This window comes from Cryptosporidium bovis (assembly GCF_009768925.1).
Source record: "Cryptosporidium bovis isolate 45015 chromosome Unknown contig_4, whole genome shotgun sequence".
In the NCBI taxonomy this organism is placed as follows: domain Eukaryota; phylum Apicomplexa; class Conoidasida; order Eucoccidiorida; family Cryptosporidiidae; genus Cryptosporidium; species Cryptosporidium bovis.
Window position 1 is genome coordinate 362,430 of NW_027125050.1, and position 22,049 is coordinate 384,478.

The following is a 22,049-nucleotide window of genomic DNA, read 5'->3' on the forward strand; positions in this document are numbered from 1 at the left end:
CAGATCCTCTGTAATTGAAGTATTGCCTATAATATTTTTTTAGTACTTCAAAGAAAGCCTTAATATGAGTGATCTTGACAGACAAATTGAACAGCTCAGACGCTGTGAACCGATAAAGGAATCTGAAGTCAAGCTTCTCTGTATGAAGGCGAGGGAAATTCTTGTAGAAGAAGCTAATGTGCAAAGAATAGATACTCCAGTTACAATTTGCGGTGATATCCACGGGCAATTTTTCGACCTAATGGAGCTATTCAAAGTCGGTGGTGAACTTCCAGACACAAATTACCTATTTTTAGGTGACTTCGTTGATAGAGGTTATTACAGCGTAGAGACGTTCCTGTTGTTGATCGCGCTAAAGGTTAGATATCCTGATAGAATAATGTTAATAAGGGGAAATCACGAAACTAGACAAATTACACAGGTATATGGGTTTTATGACGAATGCCTTAGGAAATATGGAAGTGTTAACGTCTGGAGATATTGTACGGAAATCTTTGATTATCTTTCCCTCGCCTCATTGATAGAGGATCGAATATTGTGTGTACATGGAGGTCTTTCCCCAAGCATTACAACGATCGATGAAATAAGGAGTTTGGATAGAAAGCAAGAAGTTCCACACGATGGATCCATGTGTGATCTTCTCTGGTCAGATCCGGAAGATATAAATGGATGGGGTATCAGTCCAAGAGGTGCGGGTTACATCTTTGGGTCAGATGTAGTTAAAAGTTTCAATCATTGCAATGATATTGAACTTATCACACGTGCTCATCAGCTCGCTATGGATGGTTACAAATGGTGGTTTGATCAAAACTTGGTTACTGTATGGAGTGCACCAAATTATTGCTATAGGTGTGGCAACATTGCAACCGTGATGGAACTTGATGAGCAACTAAACTATCATTTCAAGACTTTTGAGGCGGCTCCTGCCGAACAAAGGGGGATTCCTGCTAAGAGGCCAGCTCCTGATTATTTTATTTAATGGAACTAACTCGTTTACTAGTATATATTTGTGTTTTCATTTAAACCCTCTTGCCCTGAATTAAATGCTCAGGTTAAGTTTGATAACTTAAGAATTAAACTTCAATTATACATTGTAAATATTATTTTATCAATATCCAACAATGAGTTTTAATAAGGTTTCGTGAATTAGAAACATAATTCCACTGTGAAGGCAAACCTTAGGAATGTGAGTTGTAATTCCCGGATATATGTGGTCCCTTAAAATATAGACGAGAAGTGTATAGTTATGAATATTCATCTCTATTGGCTTTGAATCAAGTGGAATACTTTCCAACCTGGATATTTGGATTCTTGTTCTTATGACTTGTAATGGATAAGTAATCAATGCAGCGAGGAATTTTGCAGAGAAACCAAGCATAAAATAGTAGAGACTTCTTTGAACCGAATCTTTTTCTGAAATAAAAATGTACCTATTCTTCAAAAAATCATATGTTACAAGTTGCACCACTGAATGCGGTATAAGTAATAGGCTTATATAGATTCCAGAGTATAGGCCTGATATCCCTTCTTCTCTATAAATCGAGTTCAAACACTCAAGGAAGCCATTTACACCTGAAGAGTAGTGTTTCCAGCCTTTTTCTCTGCTTTCAGGCGATTGTGTTTCCAATCTTGTTTTAATCAACCACAGTGGATGTACAAATAAAGTTGAAATCACGCTCGCAATTATTGTTGCAATCGAATTCGTTTTTGGCGAAATTCTGAATATCTCTTTGTTTAACCCTGTAATTACTTTTTCTGTTTTTTTCTGATTGACCTTCTCCAAATTGTAACGTACAAAGTCAAATAAATACCTAAATATAAACCAAGAAACCCCGGAAGCAACAACCTGGCCGGCAATGCCCTCGTATAGACCTAGTAACCCTTCTGTCCTAATTATGTGCCTAACTGAGAGAACGAAGGATGGAAATGCAACCACTGCACCTTTAGAGGTTGCAGAGACCTGTTGGCGTGTCTTTACCACATCAAATGGGTGCAAGATAACGGACGTTGTAACTGCGGAAAATAATGAAGATAATGCAGATAATAATATTTCACTTTTCATCTCGCAAGCTATCTTACTTTTACTTGCACACAAACTCTAGATATTCCGTAAGTTCCATCTGAAAATCATAATTTACCTCCTCCCTAACATTTGCTAAAAAAAAATTCTATTTTTAGAAAAAAAAAAAATGCTTCGCATCTCGTCTTTTTGAAAAGTTTTTAACCCACAACCGCTCTAGTATTGTAATATTTAGAAGATTATAATTTTTTTCGGAACAATTCTCTTTTCATTACTGTAACTCCAAATAAGTCAAATGAAAGTGTAATTGTTATTCTTTTACTGTCAACCTATCTTTGATATCCACACTTAACACAAAAATAAGTTTCAAACAAAACGTCAGAATGTTGGAGAACATCGAAATAAACCAGTTATTATACACAGAATATCGCCGCAAATATTCTAACTACAAGCCATCACAAAATAAATGTAATATATTATTTTATCCCCCCCTAACTTTTAATTAACTGCAACTTAATGAAAACACTTTGTGAATAGACAATGAAACTAGTAGCTAACAAAGTGAAACTGACCTCCCTCAATATGAGTAATCCCTGTCGTTTTTCTTATCTTTTTTTAACTTTTCATAGATAATTTGTTGTCACACACTGCACACTACTATTTTCACACCACTAAGAATACCTTTTATTTAAAAAATAATCATTTCACCTATATATTAACAAAGTGTATTAATTAGTTTCAAAAGAATATTGATCAAGATATCCCATATATCGTAGTCGAGCTATTTATTATGCAAAATAACAATAAATGCAAAATCCGATATGGTGTACACTTTGATCAAATTATTTGTGATTAGTGCACTTTTTTATAATATCATTGAAATAAATCATATAATTAATAACAATGTTTCCTATTTAAAGTTAAGGGGATCTCATGATGAAACATCTGGTTACCTCAACTCAGGACCACACTACACGGGGATGATGATTGGTGGGAGGCATGTTGGTATAGAACATTCAATTGACCTAGGGGACCTTTCGCAAGTCACACGATGCTTGTTTTATTCTACACATGCAGGATCTTGTAATCCATCAGGAACTGTTATAAACCCCTGTCATTTCTGTAGAACTGAAGTTGTTTATAGAGTTGCATCTGCAAGTTGTCCTGGTGATGAGTCATTTCCTCCAAGTTTGGCCCCTTTATACATGTGGGTATTGAAACCATATCACATAAAAAAAAGGCTCGGTCACCAATATTTGTGTGCTGTAGAGCCTAACCCTGCTGCAAAATATGCATCTAAACCTTCTGGGGAAACTCCGCTTTCCTCAGACGAAAATTCGTACCCTCTTCCTCCAGATGTACCATATTCATCGAGTCCTCTGGATGGTCCTCTTAGTGAAAATACTTTAATAATAATAATAGGATCAGGTGTTCTAATTACAGTGCTACTTTGTGGTATTGGCATGTACTTAGTTTAGGTTATCAACCTAATGATGGGTCGATAAACATTATTTAATTAGTAACGTCTAGTTCTAATTTTTTTTAACTTTACTGTCAGAGTTTCCAAGAATAGATTCTCAATCCATACATTAATCAGCGACAGAAAACAGTTACACGTGAAGATGGTTTTTTGGCGTACCATTCACATTAAACAAGTATACTAAAAGGCAGAGAACACACAAAACGATGCAAAATAAAATGGGTTCACCTATCTAACTAATACATAAGTGCGAAATGGTCAATACACAGATACTAATGTAATGTAAGTTAAAAGATTACCATTTGTCATGCAAACAAACATAAAGAGAAATATCCGGGGTCTATTTACATAAGATTCCCTCTTTTCTCTCCAAGGGGAAAAAAACTTTAGGCGGGAATCTACCAGGTTTGTTTAATATTGGTGCTTTCAATTTTAATGGTCAAAATAATTGTTCTTATGGAAACTGTACAGACCACTAATTAATATTAAAAAGGTTAAAATAAGAATTTACAAAATAGATTTGTACTTTCCGTTTGCATTCATACCCTATTACCTTCAATTATAATAATCAATATCCTTTATAGGGTTTTTTTGTATTCCTTAATTGCTCTGGTTACTCTCCTTTCAAGAATGAAATTCAACCAACACCTCTTAATTGTGGTAATTTCTTCAATATGTATTTTTTCAGTGTATTGTTCAGAGAGTTCGGAGCTTCAAGATGAAGGTTTGGTTATTTTGGGGAAGAATCCAGTATTATCTGACCTGAGCTCTGCTGTGGTTGAGGGAACATCTGAAAGCTATATTTACGTTGATGAAGACTCTCGACATAGTGGTGATAACTTAGAATACATTATTGTTGAGCAGCATCCACAAACATTTGGAAGACTTCTAGCTCCGCCTACCCAGCCACTTTTACCACAAGGTGGTTTCCAATTAGGAGGCATGTCACTCCAAACCGGCCAAATTCAGCAACCTCCCGTTCTTGGGAGAGACATTGCATTTGGTGATGGAAACAAAGTTCAGTGGATAGGAGGACCCGTTGATTTTGAAAGTATGGTAGACTGTAAGTTTTATCGTCAAAACCCAGGCTTCTGTGTCCCAATGTCCATTTATACTCCTTGTTCTAGATGCAAGGCTGGTGTAAGAACAATTTTTCGTACAAGTTACAGAGTTAGATGCCCAGGAAAGGATTCATTCCCTCCTCAATTAAGGCCTTATTTTGTTTGGGTGCCGACCAGTCATAGAAACCAAAAAAGGGAAAGAGGCATTTTTTCGCGTTGGAGACGCCAATTCATGTGCATCGTTATGGCTGTGTCTGCTGTCCCAAGTGACTTGTCACAATTCTGGCAGCACTCCCAAATAAGTGTTGAGCAACAAACTCCCCAAGTACCGCATTTACTTTCTCCGTATACACAGCAATTAGCTTTTGGATATGGAGCTCAGTACCAACCTCAAACACTTCAATATTATACAACTGTTGAGGATACAGATGATTCTAGTAGGTACTACATCTTAAATTGATTTGTATAAAAGATGTGTTTTAGTTATAAATTACGTAATTTTTTATAATTTTTTATTTTCTATTTTCATGACATTAAATTTTTGCGGAAAAGTTTGGTATTTCCGTCATTTTTAAATTCCGCCAGCGTTAAGTCCTTAGTACAAAAATAATTTTAGTGATGAACCACTTGCGAGAAGATCCAAAAGAGGATGACTATTCTGTTGTAGGTATTTTACCTCTTAATAGATCAGTTGAGAACTCTCAGAGTAATCGTAGTAAATATGGGAAAGAACATATTAGATTATTTCAAGGTGGTAAGTCAATGGTAATCACAAAAATTCTTACTTATTTTTCTTTTCAGTCAGGACAATAATTGAATCATATTGGAGCCACTTCAACGTCAAAATTTCAAATGAAGTAATTTTTGCAGTAACAAAACTAGTCACCAACTACATTGATAAATTGGTAAGTTTACTAACGTTTAACATATACAAATACACTCTCTAAGATGAAATGTGCTGCTAAACTCTCAAATTCAAGAAACAGTGACAATCCTTTGACAATGGATAGTATATTGTCAGTCCTCGAAAATGATGACCGTAAACTCAAAAGAGCACAAGATGTAATCAGAATTAACAGAAGAAAATACGAGCTACTATCTGCATTCGATGATGCAGAGTATACCAAATGTACTAATAAAGATAATTCCAAAATATAGACATTTATAGCTTTACCTATATTAAATCCTAACTGAATAATAAAAAACATAACTTATATTTTTTACCATTTTTACCGGTATTTTTTATTTTTTAACCAAAACCTCGAAGATGTTATTACATACTATCAAAAAAAATTGCTTTGAATATCACTTTAACGACTAAATTAATAAAAATTATTAATTAGCTCTTCATACCCACAAATGAGTACTCTTGAGAAGTTAATCATTTCCGGTATCAGGAGTTTTTCACCAGAACGAAGGGAAGGGATTGTTTTTGAGAGCCCAATAACACTAATAACTGGTCAAAACGGTTCAGGCAAAACCACAATCATTGAGTGTCTGAAGGCATCAATAACGGGTGAACTTCCACCCAATTCAAAGTCGGGCCAGTACTTTGTACACGATCCCAAATTAAGTGATACACCTGAGGTCAGGGGTCAGATACGCCTGATTTTTCGTGACTATCAATATGAAAAAAGAATTCAAGTTGTTAGATCATTTCAACTATCACATATAAAAAATAAAAGAACAAGTGCTGGCTCATCAAATGATATCAAACCGCAATTTAAGGTAATTGAGAGTATTTTGCAAACAAAGGACGATGAAACGGGTGAAATTACAAGTATAAGTCACAAATGTGCAGATATAAACTCTCAAGTACCTATTTTGTTTGGTGTATCTGATTCTGTCATTGAAAATGTATTATTCTGTCACCAGGAAGACTCAAACTGGCCCCTTCAGGAAATGTCAAAGGTCAAAAAAAAGTTTGACGACCTTTTTGGATCTACGCGTTACACCAAAGCTTTGGAGGCTATAAATAAAATAAAGAGCGATTACACAAAAAAAATAAAAGAGATTATACTGTTAAATGATGGAATTTCACAAAAAATAACATTTTTAGAAAATATTCTATTAAAAAAGAGTGAATGTTTGAAAAGAAAAGAGATGATATCAAATGAAATTGAAAAAAATAATTCTAGACTAAAACTTTTACAAGAAGATATCAAGGAAAAAGAAAAAATAAAGGAAAAACTAGGTAAACTATTTACAGAACTTGAGATGGAGTCCAAGCTTTTGGATTCATATTCAAAAGACATAAATGAAATAGAAGCAGAAACAAATGTTTTTGATCTGAATTTAGAATTAGGTGATGAAGTTGATATTGATGAAAAGATTAATTATGAAAAAGATAAATCCACGTTTCTCGGAGAAAAATTAGTAACCATTCAAAATGAAATTCAAAACCAACTTCAAAATATCAATCTGAGCAATAAAAGTTCTGAGTTTAAAACAAAATTGGATCGAGTATCTGCAAAAATTAGAGAAATAAATGAATATTCTACATTATTAAAAGACTTTGTCCAGGAATTACAAATTTTGCTGTCATCTAAGCTTGAAAACTTTCCAAGCCTAGATTGGAATAAATACCTTGAAAGAATAACTAGAATGAAATTCGATGAATTAAAATTTGAGAGACTTGAGAACCTAGAAAGCGAGTTAGAATTAACCATATCAGAAAAGAATAGTTTGATTGAAAACTTGAATAGAAAACGGGAAATTCAGAGAGAAATACAAAGAGAAATTGACCAAATATCCTCCAAACTATCAGATAAAGAAAATATCGAATCTGAAATGAACAGAATTTCAAGCTTATCGCAGTTTCATGATGATAAAGATATCCGAATTTTTGATATCTTAGATGACAATCCCAATGTTAATTCAACTTTAAACGATATTTGTTCTGTGAGGTTTTCTAGTCTATATAACAGTACATACGAACTAGGAGCTATTAATGGAGAGATCACTATTTTACAAAGATTTAGAACTGTAGAGGAAAAATTGAGTGGCTTCGAATTCGATAACGATACAAATAGTTTAGAACAGATGATATCAATTAGAAAAGAGAAATACAATAATAAAAAAATGGAAACTTTGTCTAAATGGAAAAAAATGGATAATTTAGATTTTTTTGATAGTTCTGAACTTAAGGACTCAAATGTCTACAATTTAAGAGTGAAACATAAACTCCTAGAGGAAAAATTAAATGGATTTCCATCCGATTTAAAAGAAAAAAAAGATGGATTAAAAAGCAAATTAAATAATAATGACAGGGAAATATTAGTATTTGAGAGTAATATCTCGACTAACGAAAAAAAGTATCAAAAATTAACCAATTTAATTCAAAAAGAAACCATTGAAAAGAAAACTTTAGAGTCAGAATTCTACAAAAAAAAGAACCATCTCTTGAGTTCTATCACTTCACTTAATCAAGATCTTGAATATTTATTTAACAACAGGTAAGTTATTTTAAATTTTTTCATGTGACTTTATTAATATCATAAATAGGAGGGAATTCAGTCTTTCTACTTCATCTGAAAAAAATGAGGATTTTCTCGATTCTTTAAAACATAATCAAACTATTGAGAATGAAACAAGGAATGAGCTTGAAAACTCAAAGAACTTAATAGATACGTTTGTTAAAATGAAATCCTTGAAAAGAAAGAGAGAAAGCTACAAAAATTCTGAAAACAAAATTCACTCAATCAAAACAGAAATAGCTCATTTTCTAAATTATCAAGAAAAGACTGAAAATGAAAAACACAATGTAGAAAAGATGGAAGAAGGATATAAATTATTCAAACTAGAGATTAATTCTATTCAAAACGAAATAGATTCGATTAAATGTGAATTATCTAGGCTTAGGGGTGAAAATAGAGTAAATGATGATTGGTTGGAGAAATGTGAATCAGATTCAAAAGGATACTCAAATCTAGAAAATTTGAAGATTGAATATTCTAATGGGGTTTTCGAATACAATCTAATGGTTTCTTATATTAGAGACTTAGAAAAATATTCCCTATCCCTTCAAAAAGCACTGATGAAATTCCATGTTGATAAAATGATTGAAATCAACAGAACAATAAAAGAGCTGTGGCACATTACTTATAGGGGGCATGATATTGACTATATTGCCATAAGGAGCGACGTTGAAGAAGAAGATAGAATTGGTTTTGGTTCGAGTGATAATTCATCTAAAGCTTCATTACCAACAAAATCTTTTAATTACAGAGTAGTAATGGTCCAAAATGGGGTTGAACTCGATATGAAAGGTAAGTTCAACAACTGATAAAGCATTTAAACATGAGATCAACAACAATTTCTCAGGAAGATGTTCTGCAGGTCAAAAAGTTTTGGCATGCATAATAATAAGACTTGCACTAGCAGAGTCATTTTGTTTGAATTGTGGAATATTGACGCTTGATGAACCTACAACAAATTTAGACCAATTAAATATCGAAGGCCTAGCTGAAGCATTGTCATATTTAATTAAATTCAGAAAATTACAAAAAAACTTCCAAGTAAGTTGAAAACAACAATATAATTATCTACATCAACTTCAATAGCTCATAATTATAACACACGACGAAAGATTTGTAAGAATACTAGCTCAGGCTCAACAATGTGACCATTTTTATCAGGTATCAAAAGATGATAATGGATATTCAACAATTAGACAAGTCGACTTTCATGGCTATTGAAATACACGTAATTTTTTATTTGCGCCACCGGTACTTTTCTCGTCTTGCCGTTCAGTTTATTTCTCCGACTCGATGAAGAATTTGAATGATTATGCGAAACGCATTTTATCTGGTGATTTAGTTGCAATACCAACTGAAACTGTATATGGACTTGGTGGGAATGCTTATGATAGCTCTTCTATACAAAAAATATATAAAATAAAGGGAAGACCCAAAAACAATCCTCTAATTTGTCACGTTTACAATTTTGACTTTGCGGAGGAGAATGTATTTGAACTTTCAGAGAGAACAAGAATTATTTATAAGATTTTAGCAGACAAGTTCTGGCCAGGTCCATTGACATTGATAGGAAGGAAAAAAGCCAAAATTTCCGATGAGATTACAAACACAGGTAAAGTCGGTGTCAGATGTCCAAACAACCACCTAACTTTGGAATTGCTTCGTATTTCTGGTGTTCCGATTGCTGCACCTTCAGCCAATCGATCTAATCATATCAGTCCTACAAGCCCAAAGCATGTTCAAAAGGAGTTTGACGAAGATTATATGAATTCTATAGGAATTAAGATTTGGATTTTGGATTGTGGTGAATGTTGTAATGTGGGTGTTGAATCAACAGTAATAGAATATAATGAAGATGAAAACAGTATTGTGATTTTTAGGTATGGATCGGTTTCCAGTAAACAAATTGAATTTGTTTTACACAGTATGAAAGATAAATTTAAGTGGTTTGAGGACATTAAGGTTCGGTATTTTAACAGCAATAAAACAAAGCATGAGGCATCTAATTCCTGTGAAATTTTAAGTCCAGGAATGAACATTAAACACTACTCACCAATAGTTAAGACAAGCATAATAAAATTCGTTTCAGATACGTCTAAGTTCAGACCAATTGAAATTGACCTCAAAAAAGTAATTATTATCGACTTTTGTTCTAAATTACTACCTATTAAGAATGAATTTTGTCACTACTTTTCCCTATGTGAAAACGACGATTTCAGTTTTGCATGCAAAAATTTATTTAGTATATTACACCAGGCAGAGGATTTCATTTTAAACCTCGTTGACGACAAAGAAAAATATCATATATTTATTGTTGGTTTTGAGGTTTTAGACGACTTTTCATTTCCCCTGTGGGATAGAATTTATAGGGCCTCTTCTGGTAATATTATTTATTCGAGTTTGGCCGATTTAGAAAGCAAAAAATTCAAAGTATTTGAATCTTGAACATTAATATTATTTCTATATTGCAATACAATATTGTAATTTTTTTCGTCTTGTTTCAAGTTTCCAACATAATTCTCATTTACATGCTTGATTAGCCGCCGTTTAGTATACCTGATGCGTTCCGGAACCTAATGATTTCCCGTATGATTATCTTAAAAAATGAATGTACTCGAATTTCCTGTTGTTATCGATACTGGACAGTTTAGAACAAGAATGGGTACTGCTGCAAATCCTTATCCACAAATAATCGTTGATACTTTACTTTATGAATCTGTAAATGAAAAGCACATAAAAATAAATAGAGACGTTTTTAAAAATCTTAATTTAAATAAATCTTATCTAGGAAGTAACTCTGCCAATCTAGAAAATTTGGATTTAAATGAAAATTTTTTTACTATTAATAATTACGTTGGTTCAGTTTGCCCTTTTTTATACACAGATAGAATAGACTGGAATTTATTGGAAACTTTTTGGACAGATATAATCACTAAAGAATTATATTACGATACATCCCAACTTCCAGTGTTATTATCAGAACCACACAATGCGCCGTTTGATTTTCAAGATCATACGATGGAATTCTTTTTTGAATCCCTTTCTATTCCATCATTCAAAACAATGCCTCAAGAGTTACTTTCATTCAATGCAATACAAAAAAATATGCCAAATGTATTTCCGGATGACTCTGGAAAGGGGTCTGTTGGTGTTATTGTTCACTTCGGTGACTCTAGCACACGTATCTTACCTATCGCATCCGGTTTTCTTCTAACAGAATTTATTGGAACATTAAACATCGGAGGATTTTCAGTTACTAAATCACTGATAAATAAATTTGGACCCTACTTAGAAAGTAATCTGACAATTTCACATAGTAATATGAATGTTTTAAAGTCTTTTGGGCTATTCGATGACTTTATTTCTGATCTTATTATTCCTCCCCTATCGGAAGAAATAATTAGTGTAGTGAAAAAATGTCCCGTTGACTACACACGTTCACTTCTTGGAAATATACTATTTATTGGTGGGGCTTCGAAGAATAGTTCTTTAGTTTCAAAATTTGAAAATTACTTTAAGGTAGGTAACATTTCTGTTTAAACTCCTATGAATGCATATATTTACTTTAATTATGTGTTCGCATTCATCATTATTTTTTTAGGCACTACTGAAAAGATTAGAAATCAATTTGAATGAAGTCTCAATAAATTCTTTGGGTAACTCAACTTGTGAAAAAAATATGAAATTAAGGTCATGTTTAACATGGATGGGAGGTTCTTATTTATCAAGAAATAAGGACTTTATAGAAAAATACTTCTTTAATAGGAAACAGGTATGTGGCCTTAAACGATTAAATCTCTTCTCTGTAACTCTTACTTCTCTCTTAAGTACGAAGAATACGGTTCATGTGCAATAAGGAGATTATCAAATAAAGACGGTGTTTATACCGCTTGATGTCACTTTTCGAAAAAATCCACAAAATAATCTTAAGAAAAATTATCGAGTATAACTAAGAATAGTTTTACTGTTTAGATAAGTATTAGATGATATTTTCAAAATTTATATTTTTTTATACACTTTGTTTACATTTTACAACCATAGTCAAATGTACTGATCTAATTAGCATCTTCAACAAAAAAAATACTTCACCGAACATAATAAGTAGTGAAATTGTGTGGAGCTTAGCTTCACACAAATGCCCATATTGGACCTCGGATATATTATGGGTTTTATATGATGTTAAAAATGGAGAGGGTTTTTATCTTCAAAGAGGTGTCTTTGATAGAACTATTTTATTAACAGCTATATTGAATGAAAAAATTCAAAAACACGTTAAAGGTATTACTGTATCACTTGTTTTACCACCATTTTGTAACATTGCCCACTGGAGCTACGAAAAAAATCGCAGGTTACCCTGGTCTTTGTTTTACGACATTAAACAGAGTAAAGTACCAATATTTGAATACTACGTTTTAAAGATGTTAATTGGAAACACAGATTCAAAGGTAGATTTAGTTGGGTTAAATTTTTATTACAATGACCACAGAGAAAAGAATACCTACGTGGAATTTTTTGGGAAGAAAGAAATTATAGAGAAGAAGTTTAATAACTCCAAATGCAACTTCGGAAAGTTCTTTGATGGTGAAAAGTCTATTTACTCCGGTTATTGCGAGTATATACGAGTAAACAATCTATATTGTTTCAATTACTACAAATTAATGAGATCAAAAGAAGTTTCAGATACAATTTACGAAGTATTCATACCAAAACATAATTATAAGAGATTGTTTGTTTTTTTGCTAAAACATGTAGATGGCATTTTTGTTCCCTGGCCACGGGAATTAGATGAATTTGGAGTAATTGATATTCTACAGCATAGCAATTACATTGTTAAAAAGTACAAGTATTATATTTCAAAAAACAGTTTTTTTTTCTCGGGCGGCCCATATTTAAGTATTCATTTAAGAAGGAATGATTTTATAATAGTAAGACGAGATGAAATACCAAGTTTTAGGCAAGTTTTAGATAGGTCATTACAACTTTCAAGGGAATTTGGAATCAGTCGCGTTGTAATTTCCACCGATGGAAATGAAAAGGAAAAAAACGAACTGAAATCAATGTTCGAAAGTTCCGGACTTATCTTGCAAATAATTGACATTGACTACGAAAAAGAAGATGGAATTATATCTGCTATTAGCCAAATTGTATTGTTAAATGGAGAGTACTTCATTGGGACAAAAGAATCACGTTTTAGTCTGTCTGTTTCATGGGAGTGTACCTTAAGAGAAAGATACAAAAAAAAATTAGGTTTGAGCCATAATTTCAATAGATGTAATGAATACTTTTGTAAGGAAAGCCAACCAATTTGCAGGGAACACAGAGATAGGTTACCAAAATGAATTATTACAAGCTACTTTGAGAACACATTAGATCATATAAATTTGTTCTTATTTTTAAGGTAAGTTAAACCAAAAATAGAAGTGGTAATGACACCTATTCCAATCATCCATGAAAACTGAGGGCTGTTGAAACGGTAGAAAATAGATCTAATTTTCCCAAATATCCCAAGTTTAATGTTATTCCTGTCTTTAGGTAATTCGCACTCTTTGTAGATGGAAAAACTAGAATTTTGGTTCTGAGTAAAGTCATTATTAAACATCTCAAGTGAAATGGAATTAATATAATTATTTAGATCAATTTCTTTACTTATTGCTAAACCAGGTATTTCCTTATAATTTCTTAAGTCCCTCAATTCACGATTAGATTCCATATTTCTAATGTGTTCCAGAACACTAAATAAGTTGGTATCAAGACTGCAATCTAGAAAGCTTATTTCAAAATCATCTGAGATTGATATGAAGCTTGAATCTAAATTCTTTACCATGTATGTATCTTCAAGAGAATAACCATTATTTCCATAATATTCTCTTACTCCAACTCCAGATATCACTACAATACGTGAAAACCCATGATGAAATGATAGATATTCAGCAGCTCTAAGAAGTGCCTTCCCAAATCCCTTATGTTGAACTGCTCCTTCAACCTCATTTCTAGTTGTATAATGAGGGACAACTGTCCCATATATGTGTAATTCTCTTATTAGGGCAGAATTCCTTATAACAGGAATTTTATTTAATATCTCCTCGCTATCTTCCAGGAATTCCTCACTTGAATAATCAAAGTTATTCAAATAATGACTTTCAACTTCCAAATTGTTTGAAAATTTGTTATTCACTATTTCATCTTTATATCGTATTCTTAGTCTTATGAAACCAAAAAGATCAGATTCATCTTTTGATTCTAATGAAATAAAAAATTCCAGGCCACCATAACTATCATATTTCCTTATTCTCAATACGATAGTTCTATCTCTTTCTCTAATATAATTTTCTTTTTCTTTTTGACGTATTTTTTTCACTTTTTTCTTTTTGTTCTTATTGATATTTGTTTCCTTGTCATTCAAAATTAAAGACGTGGAGCTTATTTGTGTTTTATGTTCATGTCGTTGTTGAATGTGTTTGTCCTTTATTTCTCTGCATCTCAAACACCTACAATATAAATTAAGTAACCTCATTTTATCATGAATCGTTTGTCTCAAATTTGTACAACTATTTCCTGCAATAATACTTTGATTTGGTATGTCTCTGATTACCCTGTTTATTCTAATCCAAGGATGTAATCCAAGTTTACACGACAAAAGAAGATAGCAAAGTGTATCTGGAAACAATTCTGCATATGGAATATAAAGCTTCTTTTCGTACCATTCCTCAATTCTTGAGAATGGAACAACTTCGCAAGGATAAAGTTTCCACTGATCACATTGGAGTTTCGGATCACCCAAAACGTCAGAAAGCATCAAATAGTCATTTACTACTCCCAATGTCTGTGCATTGTCAAAACCTATCTGCTTTTGTAATTCTCTCAAAAACATAGTTTTTTTGTCCAAAATTTCGAGTTCAGCCTTCGAGAAGTTTGATCCTATACCATTTGAATGATCATAAGGATTTGGTAAGTCAGGCATTAAGTGAATATCCACTTTATATCCAGTGTCTTTTAGAAGTCGAATAGATCTAACAATTTGACGCATATAACATCCTCTATTGATTAACTTTAAAACAAAGTGATCTGTATGTTGAATTCCTAATTGTACTCTTGTACAACCAAGTTGTCTCAAATGAATGATTTCATCAATTGTGATGTAGTCTGGTCTTGTCTCAAGAGTTAAACCAATTATTCTACATTCTGCGCTTTGATTAAGTTCAATTTCTTCGTGTAATGAAAGTTTTTCACGGTCTATATAATCGTTTTTATCTGAAACCAAGTTTCTATTAGTAAATGTATTTGCTGCATAGTAAACATCTCTAATAAAATTGTTTTTGTATTCTTTTGGATATCCACTCCAAGTTCCACCTAATATTAATATTTCAATCTTATCAATAATATGTCCGTTATTCTTTAATGTTATAGATCTATCTCTGAATTGATTTATTGGATCGAATGAGTTTTGATTTGCTCTTAATACAGCAGGTTCTGTTGATAAATAACTTCTTGGTTGTCCAGGTTCATTTGGACAGTAGTGGCAATCATGTTTACAGGAAAACTCCCCAGGTGATGTTAATATAGTGATTACAACAACACCAGATTGGCTTCTAACTGCTTTTTTAGAGAGCAATGATTTTTCAATGTTGTTTATTTTCTCATTTTCACCAGTCTCAATAAAATCTTGATAAATAATTTTCACACTTTCGTCTGGGAGATCCAACCCTTTTTGTGATATTATTTCTTCATAAACCCTGATTATTTGTGATTTACTTGGGGCAATTTTGTGACGCCTCCTTAAAATATTTATCACATTTTCATATTCTTTCCTTGTCTTTGGTGACAACAAAATCAATTCGTGAACAAAAGAGAACAAGGTTTCTACTTCTAAATTTTCTTCCCACTTTTGACGTCTATCATAGTTTAACCATTCAGATGAGCTTTTACAAAAACTCTCAAGATGACGTCTTCTGTGAGTATTCATCAAATCCTCTTTTGTTAATTGCTTAATTTGTCCTGCATAAATTGGAAAATCATCTCTGAGTGCAGGTATAGAATTATTAACTTCTTCAAATGTAAGTGAAGTTTCAATAATATCGTCTTCATTTGAATGGTCATCGTTTTTTTTCGTTTTTTCCATCTCTTAATGAATTATTTTAACTATTAATTTTAAATTGAAGATCCTTACATTAACACAAACACTATTCTTTTGAGAAATATCACAAATAGTTACCAAAACGTTTTTAAATCGTGATATTAGTAACAAATAAATCGTTGTTACTAGAGATCAGCAAGTATTTAATGTAATTAATTATAACTCAAACAAACATTCGAATTTGACCATTAACATCTACAGTTATTTAAGATGCTAAAGCGTCAATACAACAGCGCCTAGTTCGTTTTAAGTAACCTTGCTTTTGCGGAAAAAAAGGGCAAAATTATACTAAGATGCTTTCAAAAAAAAAAAATAAAAAAGTCGAATAAAAATCATATCAAATACTAAACATTTCGAAGGAAACATTTTACAGGTAAGCTAAGGGTTTTTATAGAGGAGAGTAAATACATTGTATCTTTGTTTTTTTCCCCCTCCCCAACTAGTTTAACATCTTAGTTGTCAGTATCAACACAAAAAATTTAGACTAGGTCGCAGATAAACCCCGCCTATAGACAGAGAAGTAAGGGATTTTTACGAGTAAGATAATAAAAATGCTAAGAGGAAATCATCCTATTAAGTTTTTTTTTTGGAAAGAATATAAAGGTCATAAAGTTTGGGTTGGACAAACCCAAAGTAAAAGTTTTCTTTAGCTGGAAATTTCACCAAGTACGTGTATAATAATATACAATAATTTTTATTTCGACTTAAATATCACATTGTGAGACTTGGTTTTTTTTAAAAAGGTATACATTCATTGCTATATTGTAGTTATGTATTATCTGCTTTGTTGGAAATAATCCATATACATCAACATCAAATTTATACCATTTACAATTATACCTGAAATTTGGGCACTTTAAAAAACTACCTTTTTCCTCTAAGTGGTAAACCGATTTTTTTATTGGTTCTTACGAACAAGCACGTACAAATAAGCAAATATATATATATATGTTATAAATGTTTGCATACTAGATGTTACTGGGAATTATAGTCTGGATTTTATGAATTCAACACGATTGTCTGGAGAAAGTTCTTTGAGTAGGAATCAATATATTTTCGTAGATTATAGACAACACATGCAAAGATATACCTTTCTGTACAATATCCAAATACCAAATGTTGCTCAAGACCCCTGATAAAAAACAGTCCTCAAGCGGATGTCCAAATTATCCGCAGTCATCAAGAAGAAGGAAAAAGGATCTAAATATAGACAATATTTGTACGAGTCCTGGATCTGCGAATAATGTTGTGGAGAAGAACTCAAATAAGACTTATAGAGAAGACCCAGGTGCTCTAATACTGAAACTGCTACATAATGGTCGCAGAAGTGTCGTGACGAATGATATTTCCCTTACAAGCAATAGTTTTAGATCGCAAAGTCGTACTAAACATTGTGGTCCTGTTATCCCACTAGTTGAAACCTCAGAAAAGCAACCAGATAATGTCTCTGATATAAAGGTTCCAGAGAATAATACATCAACTCTATTTACAACTCCACCTCAGAATAGAAAAGGGAGATATAGCGTATTTTCTACTTGTGGTACAAATAATCAAAAGTGCACTAACTACTCGAATGGAGGGAACGAGAAGTCATTAACGTCTTCAAGCTCGTCAAACCCAACAAATTTCGCGTTACCAATGTATATGAGATCTCCAAATCCAGAAAATATTCCAATGCCGTGTGGTTTTCCAATAGAAAGCTGATGGCTACATTGGTACATTTTGAAACAAAAATCGAGTATTTAAGTGGACTAACGCTATCGGTTGATTTGAGGATGGTTTCAATAGATGTGATGAATATTTTTTGTCGATTTAATGCTTTTTTTGAATAAACATTCGTTTCCTAAACTTATCTTGGTTGTTTGGACGAACTATGGAATTGGATTCAAGTAACTTATAGGAATACATATTGCACTTCTGTTCAAATTCACATGTAGAATTTTTTTTAATTTTTTTTTTGATTTGGCGTTTTTTTCTGTAACTTGTCTGACTAATAAATCTTGAATTATAAATTTCACTTTCGCCTTAAGTGGTGTAAAACTGTGTTCTAAGTGAATTTTATTATGTTCCCAAATACAATGTGTTGAGCGATCGGGAACTTGTCTAGGATTTCAGCAATATACATTTTGATCATACCTGTATATACTTTTTTCCACGAAGGAATTGAAGTTAAACTGTACAAAACAGGTGAACATTCTGCAAAATAAACATTTGTTTTTACATCGAGAATGTGTTTTATCGAATTTATATATAGGAGTTTGTCACTGTATGTATTTAAAATTGATTGATCAAGTATTTGAGAAGGCAAAATGGGGAATTTATCTTCCGAATCAATAAACTGGGCTGATCCAAACACAAAAGGAAGGAAATGATAGTCATCTAGGCCCCAAACACCTCTAGATCCGGCAGGTTCAAGAAGATAAATTGATTGAAGTTTTCTCATCAAGAGGATATATTTGTAAAATATTACCATTACTAATTCAGTAAAATGATTATGTCTGATAATCCCAAGCCTATTGATACAAAATAGAAAAAGGACGAAATTCAATTCATGTCCCGTTCCGTAATCAACCCTGTTTCTGTTACCAAAAGATTCAACAAAGTAAATTTGAACTTCTTCTAAGTAATCAGATTTTGAATTCAGTAGTTCCTCAAGGTATGAACTAGATAATTGCTTTGCACGATCATACCAAGTTTGAAATGCTTTATTCCCGAATCTCATAGGTTGTTTGATGGGAGGTATTTCATCAACAAGTGAGTCCAACTTTGCCAATAAATCCAGCAAAATAAATATAGCTGCCACACTTGGATCTTGTTTTGATGGTTTTTCTAACTCGTATTCACATTGTGGGATTAAACTTTTACCACGAACACTTCTAGACAGTAATTCTATAAATTCGATTATTTCAGAATGGGTCTTCCCATCAATAAAGATACCTAGATGCCTCTTGTCAAGAATCCTAGTTTCACACTTAATTTTCTCGCTTGCTTTGCTCATTATAAGAACAATTTAAACTATTGAAATGGAGTTACATTAATAACAAAAAATTGATTTGGGTCTGAAACTGTCCTAAAATTTTATTTTAAATCACAAGAATTAGTGGATTAATACAGCGGTCTTGAAACACCGGCACAAAATATTAGTTTATGCTAAATAATAATTATTAAATAAATAACATTCAAGTATTAAGTACTGTTATAGGGTTTTGTTAATTAATTTAAATCACTTAGTTATCGTGTAAAAGCGATTTTACACTTTAAGATGTCAGACGCCGCACTAAATTCAGGTACTGGAAATTTTTGCATAATTCTTGACATCGGAACTCAGTCAATCAGGATAGGATACGGGGGTGAGGACTTACCAAAGTGCATTGTACCAAATTGCATTGGTATTTCAAATGGTGATGTGGAAAATAATGAATTTAATTATGGAAATATCGTATTTCCACTTAAACCATGGGAAAAACGTGACTATATTGAGGTGATAAACCCTTTTACATACAATTTACGTGAAAAGACGATCGAAATGAATGAAGAATATCTTGTTCGGTTATTGCAAGATATTTCTGTTCCTCAAAAATATACTAATATTCCCTTCTCATTTTCATCTACACACAACTATATCTTTGAGCCGTTTGAAGATAAGATTAGTGGCCATTCACTCTTCCTCCCTATACATTCTATTTCTAATCAAGGCCATATCGGAAAGCTAGCAGAAATAGCATTCGAAAAACTTGAGGTGTCTTCTTTGTTTTTATCTAGAAGGCCTGTTCTTTCCTGTTTTTCATGTGGTAGGACCTCTGGAATTGTTGTAGATATTGGTGCATCTTCTTCCAATGTTTCTTGCGTACAGGACGGGCATTGTATCCAAAATAGCATACAAGAATATTCAATTGCGGGTGATTTCCTAGATAACGAAATATATAAAAAAATTCATAACAAGGTAGATATTATCCCTGAATTTGGTGTTGTCATAGACTCTGGATCAAAAGATGGCAACAAAGTTCCAATACCTTTATTTAACGTTGATGAGTCTTATCTAAACTGGGGTGTTATGCACATCGTTAGGAACTTAAAGCATTCGTGTTTATCATTTTATAACAACTCGGAAACTCAAAATACCGTTTTTACTCTTCCAGATGGAAATATTATTGACACTAGCTCAATTAGGAATACAATTCCGAATTTACTGTTTAAAACTAATAATAACAATGGCCAATCATACCCAGGACTTATTCAAATGATTATAAACTCAATATCTGAGGTATCTAATTCTATTAAGGATATATCTAGTATTGCTTCTTCAATTGTACTCGCTGGTGGAACAACATTGATTAATGGGTTCGATTCAAAACTTTATCAAAATATAGTAGATCAAAAGAATCAGATAAATAACCAGGTATGTGCATTATAAGTAATTTTTTATTAAGTAACGACAATCTTTTTCAGAGTGGATTATTTCCAAGGATTATTGCGTCACCAAGACCCGCAGAGAGGTTAGCATCTGCATGGATCGGTGCATCAATTTTATCCTCACTTGGAACATTTCCTCAATTTACCGTTTCAAAGAGAGTAAGTTGAATAACTATTTTTTTCGTTCTTTTTTTTAATTTTTTTTATCAGGATTATCAAGAGTTTGGACAAAATATAGTATTCAGAAAGTGTCCTTGATGATAATTAAGATTTTCAAATTTAAGATATTTACAAGAAAATAAATAATGATTTCATTTTTTTAAAGGTGTATTATCTGCAATAATTTCCCAGTAAATTACGATCTAAACTACATGTGTTCTCGGTTATTTACAATCCATTTTTTATTATAGCGGGTTTATTGTTGCAGAATAAAAATGTTCCCCCCCATTATTTTCTCTGGGTCTTCGTAGCTTCTCAAGAAAGAAACGAGCAGTAAATTTTTAATTTCTTCGCTTTTATACTACTGTTTTATATGACAATGTTATTTTCTAGTTCTCGAGCGGTTGATAATTTTATAAGGGACGAAAGACAGCTTTCTGTACAAGGTTTCTGCGATCAGAAGCCGGAAAATCGAGAAACTGAAAAGCTCTATGGAACACTTGAGCGTAGATTTGATCCATATATTGATAATGGTGGGTCATGCATTGCAATAGCAGGGGAAGATTTTGCAGTAGTTGTTTCAGATACGAGACTTAGTAAAATGTATAGGATAGCATCGAGATCAGTTTCCAAGGTCTATGAGCTAACGAAGAATTGCGTTCTAGCGTGTAGTGGTATGTACGCGGATATAACTGCACTTAGAAAGATGTTAACAGTAAGTTTTTTTTAAAATATTTATATATAACTCAAGCTTATTATTCTCTAGGCTAAAATCAAACTTTTTGAGTTTGAACATAACAAAACACCATCGATTAATGCAGTTGCACAATTACTTTCTTGCATACTTTATTCTAAAAGATTTTTCCCGTATTATTCATTCTGCCTACTTGCAGGATTAAATGAGGAAGGAAAGGGAAAAGTGTACAGATACGATGCAGTAGGTAGTTTTGATGAATATTCATATGGCGCAGTTGGGTCAGGTGGTTCTATCATCAACTCAATTCTCGATAACCAACTTTCAAGCAAGAACAAAACGTTTTTCGAACCCGTCACAGATAAGATTCAAATAATAAACATTGCAAAAGATTCGATCACAAGTGCGAGTGAGAGAGACGTTAACACAGGTGATTTCGCAGATGTTGTTGTGATTGATTCATCTGGCATCTCTTACTCTTCCTTTGATCTGAGAAAGGACTAAATAATAGTAGTTTTTTTAGAATATTGAGGAAAATACATATATATTCCTAGTAGTGAAAGTTAATCTATAGCACAGAATTAAAAGCTGAGTCAATTTAACTTATTTGAA

At 32.4% G+C, this 22,049-nt stretch overlaps 13 protein-coding genes across 13 annotated transcripts; 10 read left to right on the forward strand and 3 right to left on the reverse strand.

Annotated features, from left to right (window-relative positions):
- Positions 1-64: 64 nt before the first annotated feature.
- Positions 65-979, forward strand: FG379_002672 (phosphatase 4 (formerly X); the record flags this gene model as incomplete). The annotated part of the gene is made up of 1 exon (XM_067328362.1): positions 65-979. The coding sequence occupies one exon, from the start codon at positions 65-67 to the stop codon at positions 977-979; it is 915 nt and encodes a 304-aa protein (XP_067181860.1).
- A 129-nt stretch (positions 980-1,108) lies between these two features.
- Positions 1,109-2,062, reverse strand: FG379_002673 (mitochondrial carrier; the record flags this gene model as incomplete). The annotated part of the gene is made up of 1 exon (XM_067328363.1): positions 1,109-2,062. One exon carries the CDS (start codon positions 2,060-2,062, stop codon positions 1,109-1,111), a length of 954 nt encoding a protein of 317 aa, XP_067181861.1.
- A 779-nt stretch (positions 2,063-2,841) lies between these two features.
- FG379_002674 (uncharacterized protein) lies at positions 2,842-3,498 on the forward strand (the record flags this gene model as incomplete). Its single annotated transcript, XM_067328364.1, has 1 exon — positions 2,842-3,498. The coding sequence occupies one exon, from the start codon at positions 2,842-2,844 to the stop codon at positions 3,496-3,498; it is 657 nt and encodes a 218-aa protein (XP_067181862.1).
- A 632-nt stretch (positions 3,499-4,130) lies between these two features.
- FG379_002675 (uncharacterized protein) lies at positions 4,131-5,021 on the forward strand (the record flags this gene model as incomplete). Its single annotated transcript, XM_067328365.1, has 1 exon — positions 4,131-5,021. The coding sequence occupies one exon, from the start codon at positions 4,131-4,133 to the stop codon at positions 5,019-5,021; it is 891 nt and encodes a 296-aa protein (XP_067181863.1).
- An 899-nt stretch (positions 5,022-5,920) lies between these two features.
- On the forward strand, positions 5,921-9,258 carry FG379_002676 (uncharacterized protein; the record flags this gene model as incomplete). Its single annotated transcript, XM_067328366.1, has 4 exons — positions 5,921-8,016; positions 8,066-8,833; positions 8,889-9,078; positions 9,124-9,258. The coding sequence occupies 4 exons, from the start codon at positions 5,921-5,923 to the stop codon at positions 9,256-9,258; spliced, it is 3,189 nt and encodes a 1,062-aa protein (XP_067181864.1).
- A 72-nt stretch (positions 9,259-9,330) lies between these two features.
- Positions 9,331-10,482, forward strand: FG379_002677 (SUA5 like RNA binding domain containing; the record flags this gene model as incomplete). Its single annotated transcript, XM_067328367.1, has 1 exon — positions 9,331-10,482. One exon carries the CDS (start codon positions 9,331-9,333, stop codon positions 10,480-10,482), a length of 1,152 nt encoding a protein of 383 aa, XP_067181865.1.
- A 159-nt stretch (positions 10,483-10,641) lies between these two features.
- FG379_002678 (uncharacterized protein) lies at positions 10,642-11,577 on the forward strand (the record flags this gene model as incomplete). The annotated part of the gene is made up of 1 exon (XM_067328368.1): positions 10,642-11,577. One exon carries the CDS (start codon positions 10,642-10,644, stop codon positions 11,575-11,577), a length of 936 nt encoding a protein of 311 aa, XP_067181866.1.
- Positions 11,578-12,020: 443 nt separating this feature from the next.
- FG379_002679 (uncharacterized protein) lies at positions 12,021-13,376 on the forward strand (the record flags this gene model as incomplete). Its single annotated transcript, XM_067328369.1, has 1 exon — positions 12,021-13,376. The coding sequence occupies one exon, from the start codon at positions 12,021-12,023 to the stop codon at positions 13,374-13,376; it is 1,356 nt and encodes a 451-aa protein (XP_067181867.1).
- Positions 13,377-13,408: 32 nt separating this feature from the next.
- FG379_002681 (ELP3 like acetyltransferase involved in transcription) lies at positions 13,409-16,156 on the reverse strand (the record flags this gene model as incomplete). The annotated part of the gene is made up of 1 exon (XM_067328371.1): positions 13,409-16,156. One exon carries the CDS (start codon positions 16,154-16,156, stop codon positions 13,409-13,411), a length of 2,748 nt encoding a protein of 915 aa, XP_067181869.1.
- A 1,131-nt stretch (positions 16,157-17,287) lies between these two features.
- FG379_002682 (uncharacterized protein) lies at positions 17,288-17,875 on the forward strand (the record flags this gene model as incomplete). The annotated part of the gene is made up of 1 exon (XM_067328372.1): positions 17,288-17,875. One exon carries the CDS (start codon positions 17,288-17,290, stop codon positions 17,873-17,875), a length of 588 nt encoding a protein of 195 aa, XP_067181870.1.
- A 343-nt stretch (positions 17,876-18,218) lies between these two features.
- FG379_002683 (phosphotyrosyl phosphatase activator -related) lies at positions 18,219-19,169 on the reverse strand (the record flags this gene model as incomplete). The annotated part of the gene is made up of 1 exon (XM_067328373.1): positions 18,219-19,169. One exon carries the CDS (start codon positions 19,167-19,169, stop codon positions 18,219-18,221), a length of 951 nt encoding a protein of 316 aa, XP_067181871.1.
- Positions 19,170-19,433: 264 nt separating this feature from the next.
- On the forward strand, positions 19,434-20,585 carry FG379_002684 (uncharacterized protein; the record flags this gene model as incomplete). The annotated part of the gene is made up of 1 exon (XM_067328374.1): positions 19,434-20,585. The coding sequence occupies one exon, from the start codon at positions 19,434-19,436 to the stop codon at positions 20,583-20,585; it is 1,152 nt and encodes a 383-aa protein (XP_067181872.1).
- Positions 20,586-21,122: 537 nt separating this feature from the next.
- On the forward strand, positions 21,123-21,941 carry FG379_002685 (proteasome subunit beta type 1; the record flags this gene model as incomplete). The annotated part of the gene is made up of 2 exons (XM_067328375.1): positions 21,123-21,458; positions 21,510-21,941. 2 exons carry the CDS (start codon positions 21,123-21,125, stop codon positions 21,939-21,941), a joined length of 768 nt encoding a protein of 255 aa, XP_067181873.1.
- Positions 21,942-22,049: the final 108 nt, after the last annotated feature.